The sequence below is a fragment of the Eschrichtius robustus genome, chromosome 2 (assembly GCF_028021215.1).
Source record: "Eschrichtius robustus isolate mEscRob2 chromosome 2, mEscRob2.pri, whole genome shotgun sequence".
Classification (NCBI taxonomy): domain Eukaryota; kingdom Metazoa; phylum Chordata; class Mammalia; order Artiodactyla; family Eschrichtiidae; genus Eschrichtius; species Eschrichtius robustus.
The window spans coordinates 97897974-97920051 of NC_090825.1; the positions used below are offsets into that span (position 1 = coordinate 97897974).

Sequence of the window (22078 nt, forward strand, 5' to 3'; positions counted from 1 at the left end):
AGTTATTTGTAGTGAGGTGGATGGACCTAGAGTCTGTCATCCAGAGTGAAGTAAGTCAGAAAGAGGAAAACAAATACCGTATGCTAACACATATATATGGACTCTAAAAAAAAAAAAAAAAATGGTTCTGAAGAACCTAGAGGCAGGACAGGAATAAGGACGCAGATGTAGATAATGGACTTGAGGACACAGGGAGTGGGAAGGGTAAGCTGGGACAACGTGAGAGAGTGGCATGGACATATATACACTACCAAATGTAAAATAGCTAGTGGGAAGCAGCCGCATAGCACAGGGAGATCAGCTCGGTGCTTTGTGACCACCTAGAGGGGTGGGATAGGGAGGGTGGGAGGGAGATGCAAGAGGGAGGAGAGATGGGAAAATATGTATATGTATAGCTGATTCACTTTGCTATAAAGCAGAAACTAACACACCATTGTAAAGCAATTATACTCCAATAAAATGTTAAAAAAAAATACGTAACACGAAAACTATTGAAAATGTAGAAAAACAAAAAAGGGCTTCCCTGGTGGTGCAGTGGTTAAGAATCGCTTGCCAATGCAGGGGACACGGGTTCGAGCCCTGGTCCGGGAAGATCCCACATGCCGTGGAGCAACTAAGTCCGGGAACCACAACTACTGAGCCTACGCTCTACAGCCCATGAGCCACAACTACTAAGCCCGCGTGCCACAACTACTGAAGCTCCTGCGCCTAGAGCCTGCACTCTGCAACAAAAGAAGCCACTGCAATGAGAAGCCCACGCACCGCAACAAAGAGTACCCCCCACTCACCTCAACTAGAGAAAGCCCGCGCGCAGCAACGAAGACCCAATACAGCCAAACATAAATAAATAAAATAAATAAATTTAAAAAGAAGAAAATGTAGGAATAACTTCATTAAAAACACACAAATAGAAGCTTTCCATATACCTTTTTCAATATAAAATAGCCCAAGCATGCCAAAAATAAAAGCATAAAGTAAAACCGCAAATAACAAACTCTAAAAAAATGTAAACACTTTCATTGCTAAATAGAGAAGGTAAATTTTTTATATTCATAGAACATGCACAAAAATTTGCCATGTACTTACCCTCATAAAAATCATAAAATTATTCACAATATTGTTGGCAATGTTATTTTATCATGATCCAACAAAATAAGAAATAAAAATAAAAATAGCTACAAAAATGTTATAACACTTGAGAATTAAGAACTCTGATAATCCATGGGTAGAAAGAAATCAAAACAAATTACAAATTATATCAATGCTATAGATACAAAAACACAGCAATCCAAAACTATAGGATACAATGACAATTATACTAAGAAGAAACATTACAGTCTTCTTTCCCTTTATTATTAAAGAAGAAACTCACTAATCTTAATAAAGAAACATAGTACTTGTAGCACAAATCTTACAAAATCAGAAAAAATAATTTAGCTGAAAAAGGTAAAATAAATTGATCAAGGTAAAAGTTCAAATTGATGAAGTAAGAATAAAGTTTAATAGCCATTAAAACAATCTAAAGGCTAATACTTCTAAAAGCTCAATAAACAGGGAAACCCCTCTTGAGTCTGTTCATGGGGAAAAAAAGTGTGTGTGTGTGTGTGTGTGTGTATGATTAGAAAAAAAAAGGGAAACATCCAGAAGAAATTAAAATAAGTACTTAAGAATATATAGGTATATGGCAAACAATTTGTTAACCCAAGGGAAAGGAATAATTCCCTAGGAAATATAAACTATTAAAAACTGAAGCAAATAGAAGTAGAAAGCTTGAATAATTTTCATAAAAGAGTTTGAAAGAAGGGTTTTAAAGTTACCATTTTAAAGAGACCAGTATCAGGTGGCTTCACCATAGAGCTCCGTGTAATTTTTAAGGAGCAAAACTATTATTATTTTTTTCTTCATTCACAATTTTTATTTCTTGCAGTGAACTTTTTATATCTTCAAAGTCAATTTGTCTTTAAAAAAATTAATACTTCTTATTCATTGTACAATCCATCCCCCCTCCCCCAAGGAAAACAAATTTAGGGATGGAGTCATTTAGGGGGAAGTTGAAATAGGTACTATAGGTTCGTGACAAAGGCTTCCCAACCCACCATCCTGTACATATACAACAAAATGGCAGCACCTCAAGTTCACCTAAATGAAGTTAGGTTAACTATCATTTAAACTATTCCAAGCCATAGAAAAATATTTAAATCTCTCCTATTTATTTGGTGAAGTTACCATTATCTTCGTACCCAAATATTATAATAAAAGTACATAAAATATATAAATTATAATTTAATGCCATTAAATAAAATATAAGCTTCTGTAATATATCAAAAGGGTAGTACAATATGACCCAGTAGAGTTCATTCTAATAACACAAGAACAGTCCCACATTAGGAAGTGTATCATCATCAATTACATCAACAAATTGAAGGATAAACCATATGATTATAATCATGAATGACAAAAAAAGTATTTCATAAAAACTCAGTCATGCCTAATAAGAACAAAGTAATTTAGTATCCCAAAAATATTTAAACATAACACCTCTTAACAAAAACATTAATACACATAGAAATAAATAATCCTTACACTGCTCTGATTAAATGTCTGAGAAACTTTTAATACAGCTAAACGCCTAAACTATGGTGAAATTTGATGGTAGGAATTGACAAAGAAGGACAAATTTGAAATTTTCTACTTACATATAAAACATACACACAAGCATATACATACCTCTGTACATACATTCGCATATCTAAACATCATCAAATTCATATATAAATGCATATGTGTGTCCTCTCACAGAAAATATATACTACATGTATAACTATACATTTGTATTTACTCTATGTTAAAATACTAGTTTACCTGTTTAGGCAGTCGGAACAAGGAATTCTTGTAGAAAATGTCCTTAGCCTGGCTCCATGTACCATCGATGATGATGATTGTGGAAGGATAAATAGGAGAATCTAATATAAATTCTTCCAAATTAGCAGCGTCAGCCCCTGGATATAATATTAATGTATCAGACTTCTGACAAACAGTTGAAAGTTCAGGATCTCTAAAAGTTTAAAATAAAAGTCTTTATTAGCCTGGGGTGGGGGTGAAGTTTTATTATTCTTATTGAACTTCATTCAAAAATACATGTCAAAGCATTTTGGCACTAGAGATATAATAAAGAATGACACAGCCTCTCTCTGCAAGCAACAAAACAAACTTGAGGGGGAAGGAGACAAGTTAAAAGTCAATTAAAGACAATAAATGGTATGATCTTCAAACTATAATAATAAGTGGCATCTACAAAAATATACAGCCAATACCAGCTCTAAAAACGTCCTTTTAGATTGGGATCAAGGTAAAGATAGGGGCTTTCGCCACTCATAATACACATTGTACTGAAGGTCCCAGTTACTACAATAAGGCAAGAAAAAGAAATAAAAGGCATAAACATCAGAAAGGAAGAAATATAAATGACCCTATTTGCAGATAATGCTACTTACATAGAAAGTTCTAGGGAATCTACAAAACAATTTCTACAACTAACAAATAAATTTAGAAAGTCATAGTATACAGGGTTAATATACAAAGCCCAACTGCTTTCTTATATACTAGTGGCAAAAAACTGAAAATAAGTATTTTTAAATTCCATTTACAAAGGATACTAAAAGTAGTAAGTCTCTTAATCATTCCCCCATGGTTACATCACATACTCTAACAAAAAACTAAATCAATCATTCAGGACTTCCCTGGTGGTGCAGTGGTTAAGAATCCGCCTGCCACTACAGGCGACATGGGTTCGAGCCCTGGTCAGGGAAGGTCCCACATGCTGTGGAGAACTAAGCCCGTGCGCCACAACTACTGAGCCTGCACTCTAGAGCCCACGAGCCACAACTACTGACATCACGTGCCACAACTACTGAAGCCCGCACGCCTAGAGGCTGTGCTCTGCAACAAGAGAAGCCACTGCAGTGAGAAGCCTGCGCACCGCAACGAAGAGTAGCCCCCACTCGCCACAACTAGAGAAAGCCCGCATGCAGCAACAAAGACCCAATGCAGCCAAAAATAAATAAATAAAATAAATAAATTTATTTTAAAAATAAATCAATCATTCAATTACCAGATTAATAAAGTCAATAATCTTAACCAGCTTTAGTTTAAAATCCATAAGTGAATAATAATTTACTGAGTAAGCACTATATTTGGTACCATCAAAAATACTGAACTTAATATCATAGGCTCAAAATGGGATAGGCTATTTAGAAAAATATCAAGTTTCTCATCCCCACGCACATCTGTGGAAGGGTTAGATAGCCAAATGTCAGGGATGACTCAGATAGTTTCCACTTCTACCACCATAGATGCTCACCGTTTTTGCAATAAAATAACCGAAATCCAAGCTGGCAGATTATATATCCACATCTATCCAAGAATTACAGAGAAACTATCATTATAAAGAGCCTCCATGTGAAAGAAGTGTCACAGTGTAAATTACGTGGTTGCTCCCCATGTGAAGAGCTCTGGATGGTGCTTCCACTCCCAACGAAATGGCAGAATCTGCAACAGCAGCACCAAGCCCAGAGCAAAGCTCACCTCTGGGGGACAAGGCAATGCAAACTGTGCAAAACAAAAATCTATATGAGAAAAGAATGCCTAACCAATAGTTTCAGAGAAAGGAAAAATTGATTTTATAAAGTTCTAACATGATGTTATTTTCGTAATATAAAGCTAAAATAATAAAGGAAGGAAAAAGTTTGGTCAATTCCTTGGGCTTGGTGCTGGCACTAGTCTTACTTAGCATTTTCATAAGTGAACTGAAAAAGAAATCTCAATATTTTCAAGAGAAATTAAATTTTGCATCTAAAAATATATTTAACTGTGTAGATAGGATTAAGGTAATTTGTGAAGGCTGTGAATAGGTAGAAAAGCAACAAATATGCTTCAAAGGTAAGAAACAACTTGTAGAAAAATTTCAATACACATACAGTATATTATACATATTTATAATAATGGGTTCTGTAATACAGTGTAAAATAAGATCCAAGAATATTACAGAACTGTCTGTGAAGATATCAACTAACAAACTGCTGCACATACTGGGCCTCATCAAAAAAAAAAAATTTTTAAACACGACAAGAGAAGGCATTCTATCATTTTTTTAAAATATGGATGTGCCTATAACTGGAACACTAAATATAGTCCTAGTCACTGTACCTTAGGAAAGCCTTCATGGGCTAGAAATGAATATATGTTTATGTAAATGTGTATCATATATAATTGTAAAAGAAAAAGAAAGAAAAACATTAACTAAATCTAATACAAGTGCCCTAACATCCTGAAATAAAATATCTTAACAAAATGAAATAAACAGGAAATATACATGCCTTTTAGGCTCAACATATATACCATGGAATTTAGATAATGCTATAATTTGTTTATTCCATTTTGGTCTGTTTTTGTTTATGTTTTGCTTATCTTGTATTATTTTGAGGGAAAAGGCAGAAATTAAATTTTTTAACCATTTCCAATGTACCATGTTCTAGGTCTAATAGATAACTTGAAGGAAGCCATTTTTAAAGTAAAAAAAGAATTTGTTTAAATTGCCCTAAAAGTTAATTCACCTTTCCTCACTGAAACGACGACCAATCTTGACTTTACACTTATCTTGCGGGAGACAAGCTGCTAGCAGAGGAACTGTCCGCAACACCTTGTTTTCCTGTAATTAAAAAATTAATTAAAATGTAGATTCTAATTAGATAAACACGCTTTTAAAACTTTTTGATGAACATATGATTCACAGCATTATGTATAATTTTCACAAGTCTTTTACTACAGACCACAGTTTAATAAAAAGAGCTATAGTTTCTCTGACTTATCAGTATTAAATATAATACAAGTGTATATTTTTATTCGATTTGGGTGTGTTTACATGTTTACTGATCAAAAAGGATAACATTAATCTAAATAATAAAGATTATGAAAAATGTAAATTTGTGTTTAACTAAATTGAATCATTTATTCTGACAAACTTCTTATTTCACTAGTAATTACATTTTGTAGTATGTCAACTTGAAGATAACTGCCTAGATATTTATGCCCCAAAAGCAAGGAAGTGCTCAAAAAAAACAAAACAATAGGGCATATCAAAGGGTCACAGAAGCCAATCTTAAAGAGCACCCAATGGAACAACTTGAGCAACAAAATAACAGTATTTGGATTATAACCCGAAGTATAAAATAAATACAGAGTCTAGACTGATATGAATAAATAAATGGGAGAGAAGTGACAAATCTTCCTCATAGAAGAATTCCAAGTAATAAACATAAACTCTCCCCTCTCCAGGAGGTGGAGTTTAATCTCTCCCTCCTACTTGAGTGTGGGCTGGATTTATGGCTTTCCTTCCAAGGAATAAAGTATGGAAAGAGAAAAAAGTTATAACTTCAGTGTGAAAAAAGCTGGTGACCATTTCTATAAATTGCATTAACTATCATCATAGTTAATGTTCACCATAAATCAGTGGGTTTTTTTCAACGTCCTAACTTCCAACACTAAAAACCACCTTTCTGGTTGCCACAAGAATTCCATTCTTAATCCTAGTAAAGTCAGGTGCTTAGCTATTCTGCTTTAGCCTCGTACTTTTCTTGGTTATTTTGGTCTATAGTGCTCAGTCACTGCCTGGCTCTTCTCCACTGGCCCATCTGGGAATGTCATGCTTGATCAAATAAGTGACAGAGGCCCTCTCTAATCAGTTTACTTACATAGAGCCCAATGTTATCTTTACCAGTTTATATAATCCTGCATATATATATCCTCACAGTGAATAACTTGTGTCTGTAAAAAAGACAATGTACTAAAGGAATATCAAATATTACTTACTTTCCTTTAGGAATATCAGAGTTATTTAGCAAATTGATATACAAAATAATAAAGTTATATATGAATTTATAAAAGTAATTAAAAATAAATTTATAATTACATTATTTACATTTAAACAGAAACCAAAAGTATTGTAGTAACAGCATTCAACAACCACAAACACACACATAGATATACACTCAGGGACATTTTTGTGTTTACCTCTTTCACCCCTGGGTCTTGGAAGTATTGATTAAAATAACATGTAAAAGGTAAATTTACAGATGCTGAGAGTAGTTAAACTGATCTACCTAATAAAAAGTTCAAAAAGGAAACAGAAGAGTCAGAATTTGCTGGGATTTTAACTAAAAAGAACATGTAGCAGGCTGGCACTCTGAGGAAGCCTGAAAACAGCTATTTGGAGCAGCTCCTATGATGAATGGGACTAGCAGGAGATAGGCGAGAGGGAAGTTTCAGGACATTTTCCAGTGTCTCATACTGTTTTCTTCCCTCCTTACCATCACTATTGAGACTTCGACACATAATTAAATCACTTTCCAAACTTTTGTCAAAGTAACACATGTATAATAGTCAAATTAAATGGTGCCTAAAGATTTGTAATGTTCCCAGATACACTCCCCAATACTACTTCCTAGAGGCAATCACTTTAACTCTTCTAGCTATTTCTTCCAGTAGTTATGTCCATATTTCTATATATGTCTTGCTATTTCTTATCAATTTTAGATATTATCTACAAACTACCATTTATTATCATCATAATAGCTAACTTTAACGTATATAATTCTAAGTGCATTTTATATATTATTCATTTACTATGCACCACAAACAAGTAATGAAGTATATTTTTTATTATGTCCATTTCACTAATGACAAAACTGAAGCACAGAGAGGTTAATTATCTTGCCCAGTGTCACAGAGTTTACAGAGCTGTTAAGGATTTAAACTCCTGAGCCTTACTCTTAACTACAGCATTCTATAACTACAGCCTCTTGTAATAAATGAAAATTTAGCTTTCTTACAACACTCCTTACCCTTACATCTTCTAATATTTTTAGTTAAATCAATAAACAGTATTTACATCATTAATGCCTACATATGCGTTGTTCACAAAAGGCCAAGCAATTTAACACAACGTTTCTTTCTTGTAAAGTTTTTTGTTATTCTTGAGATAACTGTTTTGTTTTTATCCTTAAGTAATTTTCTATATGCATATACCTACTCTTCGAAATGCTCCATCATATCACCTCCATTTCATCCACTCCATCAAGTCTTCTTTTCTCAAAGCCCCCTCCTAGAGCCTATCCAAATGGTTTTCAATCACTTTTTAGGGGAAGTCATCAAATTGGCCTATTCTTTTATTGAAAACAGTATGCTGAGATTAAGCACAAGACAGCCAAGTATGACTGACTTAGATTAAGATTGTAAAGTTCCTTGGAACTTTAAGGAAAAACAATATGGATGTACTTGTACATACATAAAATACATTTATAGCACACACAATTATGGATGAATCATCTAAACTGTGAATTAACTATGAAGGAAGGAAGGGAAGGAGGGAGAGGAGGAGAAAGTGGGGGAGGGGATGGACAAGAGAAGAATGAAGGAAAAAAGGAACAAATAAGAGATATGAAAACATTAAAACTGCCACAAATCAATGAAAACACCTACATTTTAAAAGCCATCTTATGTCTGGAACCATACAACAATGAAAAGGCCCCATACTGTGTATATGGCAAAATGGAAACAGCATTCATCATCAAAAGTCAAGTTTTAGCCACAACTGTTATGGCCAGTAAGCTATCATTTTATGTAAATTTGAGCTGCACAGTGTTGTAAGTTTAAACGCAGTAAAATAATGCTAGCGATTAAAGTGTCACAATCCTGACAAAAGCATGTTGTTAACACTGAAAAAAAAAGGTTGCCCAACAAATGAAATATTTAACAATTTGCAATAAAAGAATAAGTGCTTCATCATTTGGAAAAGGAAAGTGAAAGATTAATATCCTTTAATGTCTTTGTTAAAGTCTTTAAGTGGTATACACCTCAGAAATTTAAGAAAAAAATTATTCCCCCTTCGAAAGCCTGGAAGAGTTTTAACTTCAGTTTACACTAAACCCATTTTTGTACCATGCATCAACTAGTTTGGTATTGATGATAATTTCTGGTTTTCTATGATCTCCTTCCCTCCTCTCTTCATTACTGCAGTTAATCAAGAGTTACTAACATACGTACACACTAGCACATTCATAATTCTCACCAACATATGAAATTATTAACTAAGTCTTTCTATACAACACGTATACATATTTTATATATTTATTTTTATATATACATGTAAAATATACATATTTGTTCTATTCACTTAAAGAAGTAAAAAATTTATTTTACACGTTCATTTTATAACACTAAAATGCTGAGCGTTACCTCTGCCCTAACAAGAAAAGACATCAAAGGATACAAGCTATGACCAAAATTTAAAAAGCAATAATTTCTTAGCTCTCTACTCACATAATCTCTTTTTTTCCTCCATACAAAATTGTTGGAGTTCTAAATTTCTATATATTCAATATTCATTATACAATTCAGTAATGTACTTTTTATGAAATAACACATTTTTTGTCTGTCTATAAAGCATATGATACTATACTATCATATAATATATAAAAGAAACTATTTTTTCCCAAAGAGAAAGCATTTATCATCAATTTATTTTCAAAAATGCTGAAGAGCTGAAAGGGACGAGTATGTTCATCCGTATGCTCCCTCTTGTGTCCTAATATTCTATCTGAAATTGTGCATTTTATGACATCTTACCTCTGCTGGATGCTGAATTATGTACAAGTGGGTAGAGATGTGTAGAGGATGCACTGGTAGAAATGGACACAAACACACTTTCTGAGGTCGGCTAAAGGGCAGAAAAAAAATGAAAACCTGTATGTTTAAAATAAAATTATATAACAATAACCTAAAATTTGAACATAATCTCACTTCATTATATAGATTTGCTAAAGCTGCCTTCTTTTAAAATGATACCAAGAATGAATTTAATCAATCATATTTTCAATATGAGAATTTGAAAAAAGACTCAAGTAAATTTTTTACCATCCATATAGATCAAAGTACCTCAAAAGATCTTGCCTTAATTATCTTCAGAGGAAGAATACTCATAAGTCACCACCACTGTCTTTTTATTCATGAAGAAATACTTCTAATAATTTGTATTCCAAATCAAGAACAGATCTCATGTCAAAGAGAAACCTGGCAACTGATCTAAATCATCTGAAGTTGGAGGGAACAAAATGATGATAAAATATTAGAATATAATTACCACCTAGAAGAGAGTTCTAATCAAACTTAGCCATCAGTCAACATGGAGAGCTTACCAATTGTGAGAAGAAACCCAAACGGGCCACCAAAGTATTTTTGGCTAGAATTATATCCACAGAACGCCAGTCTATCCATTTGTTTTCCCTTTTGTTATTGTTTACTTTGTTGTTTTTGTTTTACTTACTTTTTAGTGCTTTACTATTGTTTCAAAAATACTTATTACAAAATTCAGATGGAATAAAAGGGTATACTCCCCATCTCAGTCTTCCAGCCTGGTGCATTCTCTTCCCTAAGGACAACCAGTGATTAGTTTCTTGTGTGTCCTTCCAAAGGTATTGAAGGAATATACATGGATAGTTTACCATTATATCCTATATTTAATATGTGTGTTTATAATATGAAATTCAACAAACGGCCAGATACAGTATATGATGGAAGTAAATTTTCACAGTGGATCACTATTATAGGCAGATGTTACATGCCATTACAACAGTATACAAGTGAATGTTATATTAAAGGGAATTCCCAACAGCATACTTACTACTAGAAAACTGATCACTATCAACTGTTTCCTCAATTTTACTTATGTTGAGTTATAGCCTAAGGTAAGAAATACTTATATTAATAAAACACAGCGTGAGTAAATTGGTTCAATTATATCTACCACCTCATTCTGCAAGAAACTGTCAAAGCTTTGTTCCTGCTGAAGAAATCATCTAGATAATATCTTACGCAGAGGTAGAAATGTATTGTACAACATGACCCCACTTCCCCTCTCCACCACTGAACCCAGAGTGGATGATTAACCAAAGGAAAATCAATATACTTGCTTTCCAGTGATGTCTGAAATGATTCCGTGTGACTACTCAGTCCTACGATGGGTTCCTTCTCAGGAATGTGAGCAGATTTATAGGAATGGAGAGTCTTTCAGTGGTCCCAAGAAGACCACTTAAACATAAGTAAACACAGGAGCAGTGACTGATGGGACTACGTATACTGACAAACAGATCAAGGGCTGCAATTAGAAAGGATTTCCCATTCAACAGGAGGAGGAAGAGAATAAGATACATTAGAATTCTAAAAGTTTAAGTTTCTGATTTTTTTATAAAGATTTTTTTTGATGTGGACCATTTTTTTAAAGTCTTTATTGAATTTGTTACAACAGTGCTTCTGCTTTATGTTCTGGTCCCTTGGCCCCGAGGCATGTGGGATCTTAGCTCCCCAACCAGGGATTGAACCCACAACCCCTGCATTGGAAGGCAAAGTCTTAACCACTGGACTGTCAGGGAAGTCCCTAAGTTTCTGATTTTTTTATATGAAACTCTGCATATGACTGCAATGCATGATCAGATGTCAGTAAAATTCTTTTATAAAATGTAATTTAAGATCAGATGAAGCCATTTTTAAAAAATCAGAATTTAACTGGATATCAACTTACATATTTATAAATTATATGATTCTAAGAATATGAAAGAGTACAAAAATGTCATATGTTTTATGTAGGAAGCATCTACATATCAGCAGGGCCAAAGAACTGCAAAACCCAACAAGTAAACAAGCTGAGTGAAAGCTGTAGATTTCTGTGGGGAGCAGAAAACTAGGTAAAATAAACACTTAAAATAACATCTTTAGCTCATGACATATATAGTAATTATAAAAGTCCTTAGTATGACAGGATAGTGCAAAGAACTGCTTTAGCTATTGATAGCTCTGGGTTTCATGTCTGACCAAAACCTCTGTTCATGGGGGAGGAAAAGTTACCTGGGATAGTAATTTCTTTACTGGAAGGACATGTTTGATCTTTAGGAAGATTTAGAACTAAGTAGTTTGGAGAGTTCCGCTTCCAGAATAACAAGGAAAGTTGCTTCAGAGACCCACTCTCCAGTGAAACAAGCAAAACTGACAAATACTGTTTTAAAAAACAACCATTTAAAGTCTCTGGCGGGACTTCCCTGGTGGACAAGTGGTAAAGAAGCCGCCTTCCAATGCAAGGGACGCGGGTTCGATCCCTAGTCAGGGAACTAAGATCCCACGTGCCACGGGGCAACTAAGCCCGCACACCACAACTACTGAGCTCGTGCGCCTCAACTACAGGGCCTGCGTGCCACAAACCACAGAGCCCATGCACTCTGGAACCCGCATGCCACAACTTGAGAAGAGAAAACCCACATGCCACAACTAGAGAGAAGCCCACGCACCACAACAAGAAACCCGCACGCCACAACAAAGAGCCCACACGCCACAAACAAAAGATTCCACGTGCCTCAACGAAGTTCCCACGTGCTGCAACTAAGACCCAGCACAGCCAAAAATAAATAAAATAAACAAATAAATAATAAATAAATCTTTTTTTAAAAACTTAAAAAAATAAAGTCTCTGGAAATTGTCCTAAGGGCATATTCAAATGAAGAAACATTATTCAAGAAAATCTATGAAAACTTGGTGTCGGGATAGTTTGTGGCATTTGAGCCATAACCCATTTACTACCTTGCCCCAGTTTAGGTTGACAGAAACTCCACTCCAGGTAAGTGTGGCCAAGAGAACAGAGCTTCCTCTCAGCTTTCAATCAAGACTTACCATATGTCACAGAGAAAGGTAGACCATCAGCATTTCTCATCCTTCCAACTCCAAATTGAAGAAAATAAATTCCTGGTGAGTGTAGCCAACAGAGCAGTCTCCCTTCCTCCACCCAGCCTCCACTTAAAAAACAGAAGCTTTACCACAGTGCATTAGGCTGAAAATGCTGGGACCCCAACTGTTCTCACCCCAGTTCACTTGTAGGACAGAAGTTCTACACCAGAAGCAGCAAGTCAGAGGCTACTGACCAGCCCTGTGCCCAGAACAGTGGCTCAGAGAATCCACCCTAGAGGAGAGGCAGACTATAAGAAAAGAGAGCTCTGAAGCTCTCCCCAAAGTAACTGACTTTATTTGAAATGGAGAGTGAGAAGTTCAAGCCTAAGGGTGCTCTCAAAAACAGTAACTCTTCTTAATTAAGAGCAACAGCTAAATCATAGGCCAGCTAGTTCATCAGAAAGAACCATGGAAAGAGACAGCTAAGAAGAACACACATGCAGTCAGAAAAAAACTCAGAGTGGCCTCAAAAACTACCCCTCTCCAAATTTAACTGGATCAGACTGCTGAGCAATTTATTCTCCAGGGCACTGTATTGAAATGATAAAATGATCAACTGATAATTAGTGGAGCCTAATGGACAGGATGCAATACCAAAAGAAGAAGGCAGCTTTAAAGAAAGATGTTGTAAAGAGATACTCAAAGATAATCTGCTAAAATCATTGTAATACTGGTGGTGTTTGCACAACTTTGCTAATATAACAGAAAACCTCTAAATTATATACTTTAGTAGGATAAATGCCATGGTCTGTGAATCATATCTTAATAAAGCTGGTTTTTTTTTAAATATAAAAATGCAATGATAAAAGAATGTTCAACCTAATTAGTAAGAAAGAGGCATTTTACCACTATATGACATCATGTTATGTTAAGGTGGGTTTCCTTCTCTACAATGTAAGCTACCTAAGAGCAAGGACTTGACCTACTTTTTTCACTTTTATTTCCCAGCACCTAGCACAGTAAGCTATCAATAAATACTGTTGAATACATGAGGGAATACCTTTGCATTCCCTCTTACCTCAACCTTGAAATTCCTTTCTCCTCCTACACAATTTCTTATCCTATCCTTTCATTTTCTTACATATTAAATACTGATCTCTCCCTCATTTCCTCTCTAGTACTAAAGCAATTAGTTTGTATTATAAATGAAATTCAGAGTCTCAGATCTTCCTTTGACATTTTTGTTGTTTTGTTTCCTTTTGGCCGCAATGTCCAGCTTGCAGGATCTTAGTCCCCCAACCAGGGATCGAGCCTGGACCCTGGCAGTGAAAGCTCCAAGTCCTAACCACTGGACCACTAGGGAATTCCCTCAGATCTTCCTTTGTTATCATTTGTGATCTTTCTGGTAAGCAATACCATATAGGGGGCCAAAATATTTACTGAAGAAAATATTTACTTAAAAAAAAAAACACAGCTAAGCACTTTACGTACAAACACTGTAACTGTGATTTAAGCTAAACCTAATTGTTTTGGTTTATGCTTTAACATGCTCATAAAATATCATTACCCATTTATTTTAAAGCATGTCCCCTTTATTAACCTTATTAATTAATTAAGAATTTTGCTTATTTATTATTAACAGCAATTTTTCTCATACTTTCCTACTCCACAATTGTCTGCATGTACTATGCTGGTGACTAGCTATCCAAATGTTAAACCATCTCTTACCAAACTAGTGAATAAGTGCAGAGAAATTGCTCTCCTCAATTTAAAATCTTTTTCCAAAAGAATAAAATACCTAGGAATAAACTTAACTAAGGAGGTGAAAGATCTGTATATTGAAAACCACAAGACATTAATGAAAGGAAATGCAGAACACACAAATAAATGGAAAGATATTCTGTACTCGTGGATTGGAAGAATTAACATTTTTTAAATGTCCATACTACCCAAAGCAATCTACAGATTCAATGCAAACCCTATCAAAATTCCAATGACATTTTTCACAGGAATAGGACAAAAATTCCTTAAATTTGTATGGAACCATTAAACCAAACAGCCAAAGCAATCTTGAGAAAGACAAATAAAGCTAGAGGCATCGTGTGCCTTGATTTCAAACTATACTAACAAAGCCCTAGTATTTAAACAGTATTATACTGACATAAAAACAAACATAGATCAACAGGACAGAACACAGAGCCTAGAAATATACCCATGCATGTATGGTCAATTAACAACAAAGGAGCCAAGAATATACAATGGGGAAAGGACAGTCTCTTCTAAATGGTGTTAGGAAAGCTGGACATACAGATGAATGAAAATGGACTACTATCTTATACCATACAAAAAAATCAACTCAAAATGGTTTAAAGACTTGAGCGTTAAGACTGGAAACCATAAAACTCCTAGAAGAAAATATAGGCAGTAAGCTCCTTGACTTAGGTCTTGGTAATGATTCTTTTAATCTGACACCAAAAGCAAAAGCAAAAGCAGAAATAAACAAGTGGGACTACATCAAACTAAAAAGCTTCTGCACAGAAACAGAAACTATCAACAAAATGAAATTACAACCGACAAACTGGGAGAAAATATTTGAAAATCATATATCTCATAAGGGGATATAAAGAGCTCATACAACTCAAGAGCAAAAAAAAAACAAACAAACAATCCAATTGAAAAATGGGCATAAAATCTGAACAGACATTTTTCTAAAGAAGATATACAGATGGCCAACAGGTACATGAAAAGATGCTCTACATCATTAATCATCAGGGAAATGCAAACCAAAACCACAATGAGATATCACCTCACATCTGTTAGAATGGCTACTGTCAAAGAGAATAGCAATAAATGCTGGAGAAGGTGTAGAGATAAGGGAACCCTCCTACACTGTTAGTGCAAATATAAATTGGTGCAGCCACTATGGAAAACAGTATGGAGATTCCTTAAAAAATTAAAAATAGAACCACTATATGATCCAGCAATTCCCCTTCTGGATATTTATCTAAAGAAAATGAAAACACTAAATCAAAAAGATATCTGGGCTTCCGTGGTGGCGCAGCGGTTGAGAATCTGCCTGCTAATGCAGGGGACACGGGTTCGAGTCCTGGTCTGGGAAGATTCCACATGCCGTGGAGCAACTAGGCCCGTGAGCCACAACTACTGAGCCTGCGCATCTGGAGCCTGTGCTCCGCAACAAGAGAGGCCACGATAGTGAGAGGCCCGCACACTGAGATGAAGAGTGGTCCCCGCTTGCCTCAACTAGAGGAAGCCCTCGCACAGAAACAAAGACCCAACACAGCCAATAAATAAATAAATAAATAATAATTAAAGGTGCTATTAAAAAAAAAAAAAGATATCTGCATTCCCATGTTCAGTGCAGAATTATTTATAATAGCCAAGATATGGAAACAGACGAAGTGTCCATCAGTGGGTGAATGGATAAAGAAATTGTGATATATATGCAATGGAATATTATTCAGCCATTAAAAAAGAATGAAATCTTGCCATTTGTGACAACATGGATGGACCTCCAGGGCATTATGCTAAGTGAAATAAGTCAGACAGAGAAAGATTAATATCATATGATCTCTCTTATATATGGAATCTTTAAAAAAACATAACAAAACAAAAAAACCTAAGCTCATAGATACAGAGAAAAGATTGGTGGCTGCCAGAGGCAGGGGATGGAAGGGGGAGAAATGGATGAACTGTTTTTGTATTTTTTAGTTTAAAAAAATTGAACAAAAAAGTAAGTAAAATTTTTAAATAAAAATAAAATCTTTTTCCAAAGAACAAAAAATCTCCCTACATTCAAACTTAATCCTTGAAGGTTTAAATATTTCAACTCAATAATGGATTAAATAATTTGTAAATTCAACAAAATTTTATTCAAATATTTACTGTACATCTAACTATGTACCAGACACTAGGCACTTGGGACAATAAAAGAGAGAAAGATTACTGCTCTCATTGAATGTGTATGTTTTCACTGTGTCAGAAAAATTTTTTTAAAAGTTCCTTGCTTTCTATGAACTATTATGGATGACAGGAAAAAAACAGATCAGATAACTACACATCAAAACTTATTATTTATTATTTATCATGATTAATAAATAATGAACATTCATCTTAAAATAAAAATCAAACTACTTCTAGAATTTATATAGATCTAAGGAAGAAAAATTAATATCTGAATAAATATCAACTGGTAAATTGGGTATAGGTTTAGGGAGTAACTATTAAGATATCTCACTGACAATATCATTGTCTTGCTATGTGATCCTCACTGTGTCAGAGGTTTTCAATTTCCTTCTTCATAGAACTAGTAATAAGGCACCAAGAAAGTTCTGGTGAATAACTACTGAATCACAGGAAAATGTAATAAAAATGTAATCATTTATGACTATTTTTCAACTAACTTATAACAGAATGACCAACGTAAGAGCTGAGATTTTTCCCTCTTCTACACTTACAACACATTGAAATGTATTATAAATACTGTTTTCTATCACTGGGGTTTATCTTCTTTAAAATCTATACAACCAATTAATGTTAATTATATTCTTAACATATAAATGGAATTTTCAAATAATTTCCCTGAACAAATTTTATGAAATAAGCTTTTTCTTCTTTTCTCAATAAGGTTGTAGAAATAAATACGTAGGCTTTCTGTCAGACTAGGACTGACTGGCTTCTGAAGTGAATGCTGTAAAACAGGGGTAATCTGTCACTCTGGGTATGCTATCTTTGACAGCCTGCAGGGAAATAAAATTATATCTGACATATGACTAGAGCTGCTAAAACCTACAAAACATCTTCCAAAAGTTTAATTAATATTTGAAAATTTAATTAATTTCTAACATAATATTCACTGAAAGCTATTTTTCTCATAGTACTAATAAGGCATACTTTAAAGATTAGCGAATACGGGACTTCCCTGGTGGCACAGTGGATAAGAAACCACCTGCCAATGCAGGAGACACAGGTTTGATCCCTGGTCGGGGAAGATCCCACATACCGTGGAGCAACTAAGCCCATGCGCCACAACTACTGAGCCTGTGCTCTAGAGCCCACGTGCCACAACTACTGAGCCCACGTGCTGCAACTGCTGAAGCCCCCGCGTCTAGAGCCCGTGCTCCACAATAAGAGAAGCCACCACAAAGAGAAGCCCAAGCAACGCAACAAAGAGTAGCCCCCACTTGCCACAACTAGAGAAAGCCCGCACGCAGCAATGAAGACCCAACACAGCCAAAAATAAATAAAATTAAATCTTTAAAAAAAAAAAAGATCAGTGAATAGATTTACAAGAATCACTATCTTAAAAAGAATTTCTTTTACCCACTAAACAAAAGCAAATGTAGAACCCAGAAAGATAACGCACCTCAAATTTTCCAACACTCAACAAAAAATTTTTAGTCCCATAGAGTGAAAAAGCAAAGAACAAACAGTTTCATTACTTTTCAATAGATCAGTTGAATAGATACACTGCATTACACATAAAAATGGCAACAACTTTCTAATTTTAAAACAGACTTTGAAAAACGAAATGCCACAGTGCCCTCTACTGTCACTTTAAATAAACAAATAATCTGTAAAATAAACTCTAGGTTTTACATTTTTGAAACTATATCCAATATAATCAATGAAAGAAGAAACAGCTTTTCATTATTAATATTATAATAAAATTTCATCTCATAAAGAGAATCAACCATGTCTGATTGCTTCAAGTGTAAAAAAAAAGATATTCTCATAACCCCTTAAATCTATTTTTTATCACTACATTATTTTATTTTATAAATGCCCTCAGTAAAGGAACAATAGACTTAGAAAAAAAAATCACTGTCACAGGAGAGGAAGTAACTCTCTAAAGACAATAATATCTTTAGATGAGACATATTGACCTAGGCATGCTTAGAAGAGTGGTATCCAAAGTGAGTTAAGTAAAATATCCCAATGGGGTGCAAAAAGATAGTATCAATATTATCACTTCTATTTTTAATTAAACAACTAATATTTAGTACATAGAATAACACTCCCTCTGTGGGATGGTATATCACATGGTAATGTGTCAGGATATGCAGTATCCTAATAGAAAAGAAGGAGTTTCAAAACATGAAGTGTTAACAACAGCACCCTCAAAGAAACTATATATACCCACAAAGAGTCTATACTGAAGAAATTCTAATTACATAATCACAAATAAACAAGTATATGGCAGAGCTGTTCCTTTCTTACGGCTACTTCAAACTCTTCATTAGAGTTAATAAATCTAATCAGATGACAATAACTTTAAAAAGTAGAAATTATAAAGATTATTTGAACTGTGAAATCACATCTTATCAGTAAGTTACTATCATAAACCTTACTGTAAGTATATATTATGTCTCAAAAATACTAAATAATAAGACTAGGACTCCATCATAATTAGTAAAACATTTTTAAATAGTTTATTTCACCATTATCTCTTCCCTTTTATCTATGTTTTTTTGTGGTTTAAGAGGCAAGTCATACATTAGTATATGATAAATGTATATTATCATAGATAAATATGTATACCTATTAGAATTACATCCTAAATATTTTAACCAACTGTGGTATGTATTCAAAATAATTTAGAGATCACTGGCCTAGAGATAAGCTTGTTCCTACTACAAGATCTATAACCAAGAAAAATTTTAGTATGTGTTATTATAATTAAAGAAGCCTTCAGAGGAGCCAGATGCTTGGAAAACAAAAGCCTTGTGTCCAGAGAGATGACTATATACAGCATCTATATAAAGCCCCTACTAGAGCTGCAATGACAAAGTGACAGATCAACTGAGAATCTTGTCATAAAGTAATCATCTATAGTCAGTTATCCTCTTATTTACTTTGTCTTCTTATATAGAAATAAAACAAATATAAAAAAAAAAAATCTTTCTTAATAGCAAGTTAAGTAAATCACTCTTTGCTCTACAAACTCTTACTTTATACTTTCATAATTTGTCTTAAATGTTTATTACAGACATGTTTTCCCTCACATTCAATTCACTATGAATTCTAAAAGAAACAATTTCTTAATTATTTTTCTATGACCCAAGCTGTGCCTTTACTGGATACTGAATTAATAATGATTGAATGAACAAAGACTACCCATATGATTCGTCAAATTAAGCCTCCAGGTCCATGTGCAGCAGAATTCTATGCTCCTTAGCCATTGGTCAACTAAAGGGAACAGCATGAATGGCCATCCTGACAAGCAAGGAGTCAGAGGTTAAATTGTCCCAAGGACCAGCTATAGCTCAGTAGAGATATTTTACAAAGAATAGCATAGAATGAAGGGACCATGTTACTAGAAAACATTTTCATTTTCTTTATTCTTTCTTCTCCTTTCCCTTGCCTAAAAGCTGTCTATATTTTAAAATGCAGATTTGGAATACCTGATTTATTAAGGAAATATTCCTCCTAAATTTATATAAAGGTCCATTTCTTCAAAAGAGAATTGAGAATTTTCTTTGATGTAAGAGAGAAAAATGCATAAGGTTTAAGATAGGGTTACTTTACTACATAAGAGAACACAATAATGCTATGAATAAGCCACCGATTTTGATGTCCCTAAAAAAAGTATTTTTCATCAATGGAATATTTATTTGTAACTGGAAAGTGAATATTTTAAAAGTCCTAGGATTATAAAATCTCCATCATGAGGCAATTTAATTATGGTGACCTGCAACATTAACACATGCAAAGTTATTTACTTGCCCTTAATCTCTGAATCTAGAAAAACAACCCAAACAGGGAAGAAGTTGACTAACTACAAAATAAACCAATTTCATAAATAATAATAATGATAATTCATGGAGGAAAAAAAGAACGAGGGAGGAGGGAGAAAAAGAGGGGAAGGAAGAAAGGAGAAGGAAGAGGAGGAAAGAGAAAAAGATAAGAGATGAGAACAAGGAGGAAAGGGAAAGAGGAAGAGTTTAACAACTGCACAATTTTGTGCATATGTGCATATGCTATAGGCACTATGCTAAATACTTTACCTTCATTTAATTCTTACAAAACCTGTCAAAGAAAGGTAGTATTATTGCCCTAATTTACAGATGAAGAAACCAAGGCTATGAAAGGTTAAATAACTTTCTCAAGAGAAAACAGAGCTGGGGCTAGAACCCTGTTCTAATTCCAAAGTGTATGCCCTTAATCAATACATTGTGTTGATTCCATAAAAGCATTTAATGTCAATGAAAAGTCTTAACATAACTCTGTAGAGCTGCCCTAGGTCCCAGAAGGCCTAGCACTAAAATTAAAATATTTGGTGATAAATAAACCTAACAGTCTGAAAGAGACAAGGAAGAAGCAAAAAGTCAAAGTCAAAGAAAGCTCAAAGAAAGAACATTCCATCCAAAAGCAGTAGAATACACATTCTTTTCAAGTGCATATGGAACATTCACATCTAGATGTGACCAGGATAAGTCACATCTAGGCTACAAAACAAGTCTCTACAAATTCAAGATGACTGAAACCATACCAAGCATCTTTTCTAACCACAAAGGTATGAGACTAAAAATCAAGTACAATAAAAAAAAAAAATTGCAAAAAACACAAACACATGGACACTTAACAATATGCTACCAATGTGTCACTGAAGAAATCAAAGAGAAAATCAAAAAATATCTGGAGACATATGAAAATGGAAACACAACAATCCAAAATCTATGGGAAACAGCAAAGACAGTTCTAAAAGGAAGGTTTATAGCAGTACAAGCCTATCTCAGGGAATAAGAAAAATCTCAATCAATCTAGCCTTACATCTAAAGGAAGTAGAAAAAGAACAACAAAACCCAAAGTTAGTAGAAGAAAAGAAATACCAAAGATCAGAGCAAAAATACAATTGATCTTTGAACAGCATGAGTTCAAACTGCGTGGGTCTCCTTGTACGCAGATTTTTTTCAATAAATTTGTATTACAGTACTACAAGATCTGTGACTAGTTGAATTCACAAATGCAGAACCACGGATAGGAGGGCCAACTGTACAGTTATGTGCAGATTTTCGACTGTGCGGAGGGTTGGCACACCTAACACTTGCGTTGTTCAAGGGTCAACTGTAAATGAAATAAAAACTAAAAAAAAAAAAAGAAAATATCAATGAAACTAAGACTGGTTCTTTGAAAAGATAAACAAAATTGATAAACCTTTAGCCAGACTCATCAAAAAATAATAATAAGTGGACCCAAATAAATAAAATCAGGGACTTCCCTGGTAGCCTAGTGGTTAGGATTCCAGGATTTCACTGCAGTGGCCTGGGTTCAACCCCTGGTTGGGGAAAATCCT

General features: G+C 34.2%; 1 protein-coding gene across 1 annotated transcript in view; it reads right to left on the reverse strand.

Annotated features, from left to right (window-relative positions):
* The window catches only part of DTWD2 (DTW domain containing 2), a 120537-nt gene that overhangs the window by 85727 nt on the left and 12732 nt on the right, over positions 1-22078 (reverse strand). The window contains exons 2-4 of the mRNA XM_068534219.1: positions 9682-9772; positions 5613-5707; positions 2863-3055 (exon numbers count right to left, since the gene is read on the reverse strand). Of these exons, the coding sequence (XP_068390320.1) occupies positions 2863-3055; positions 5613-5707; positions 9682-9772 (379 nt within the window). The remainder of the gene's footprint in view (positions 1-2862; positions 3056-5612; positions 5708-9681; positions 9773-22078) is intronic.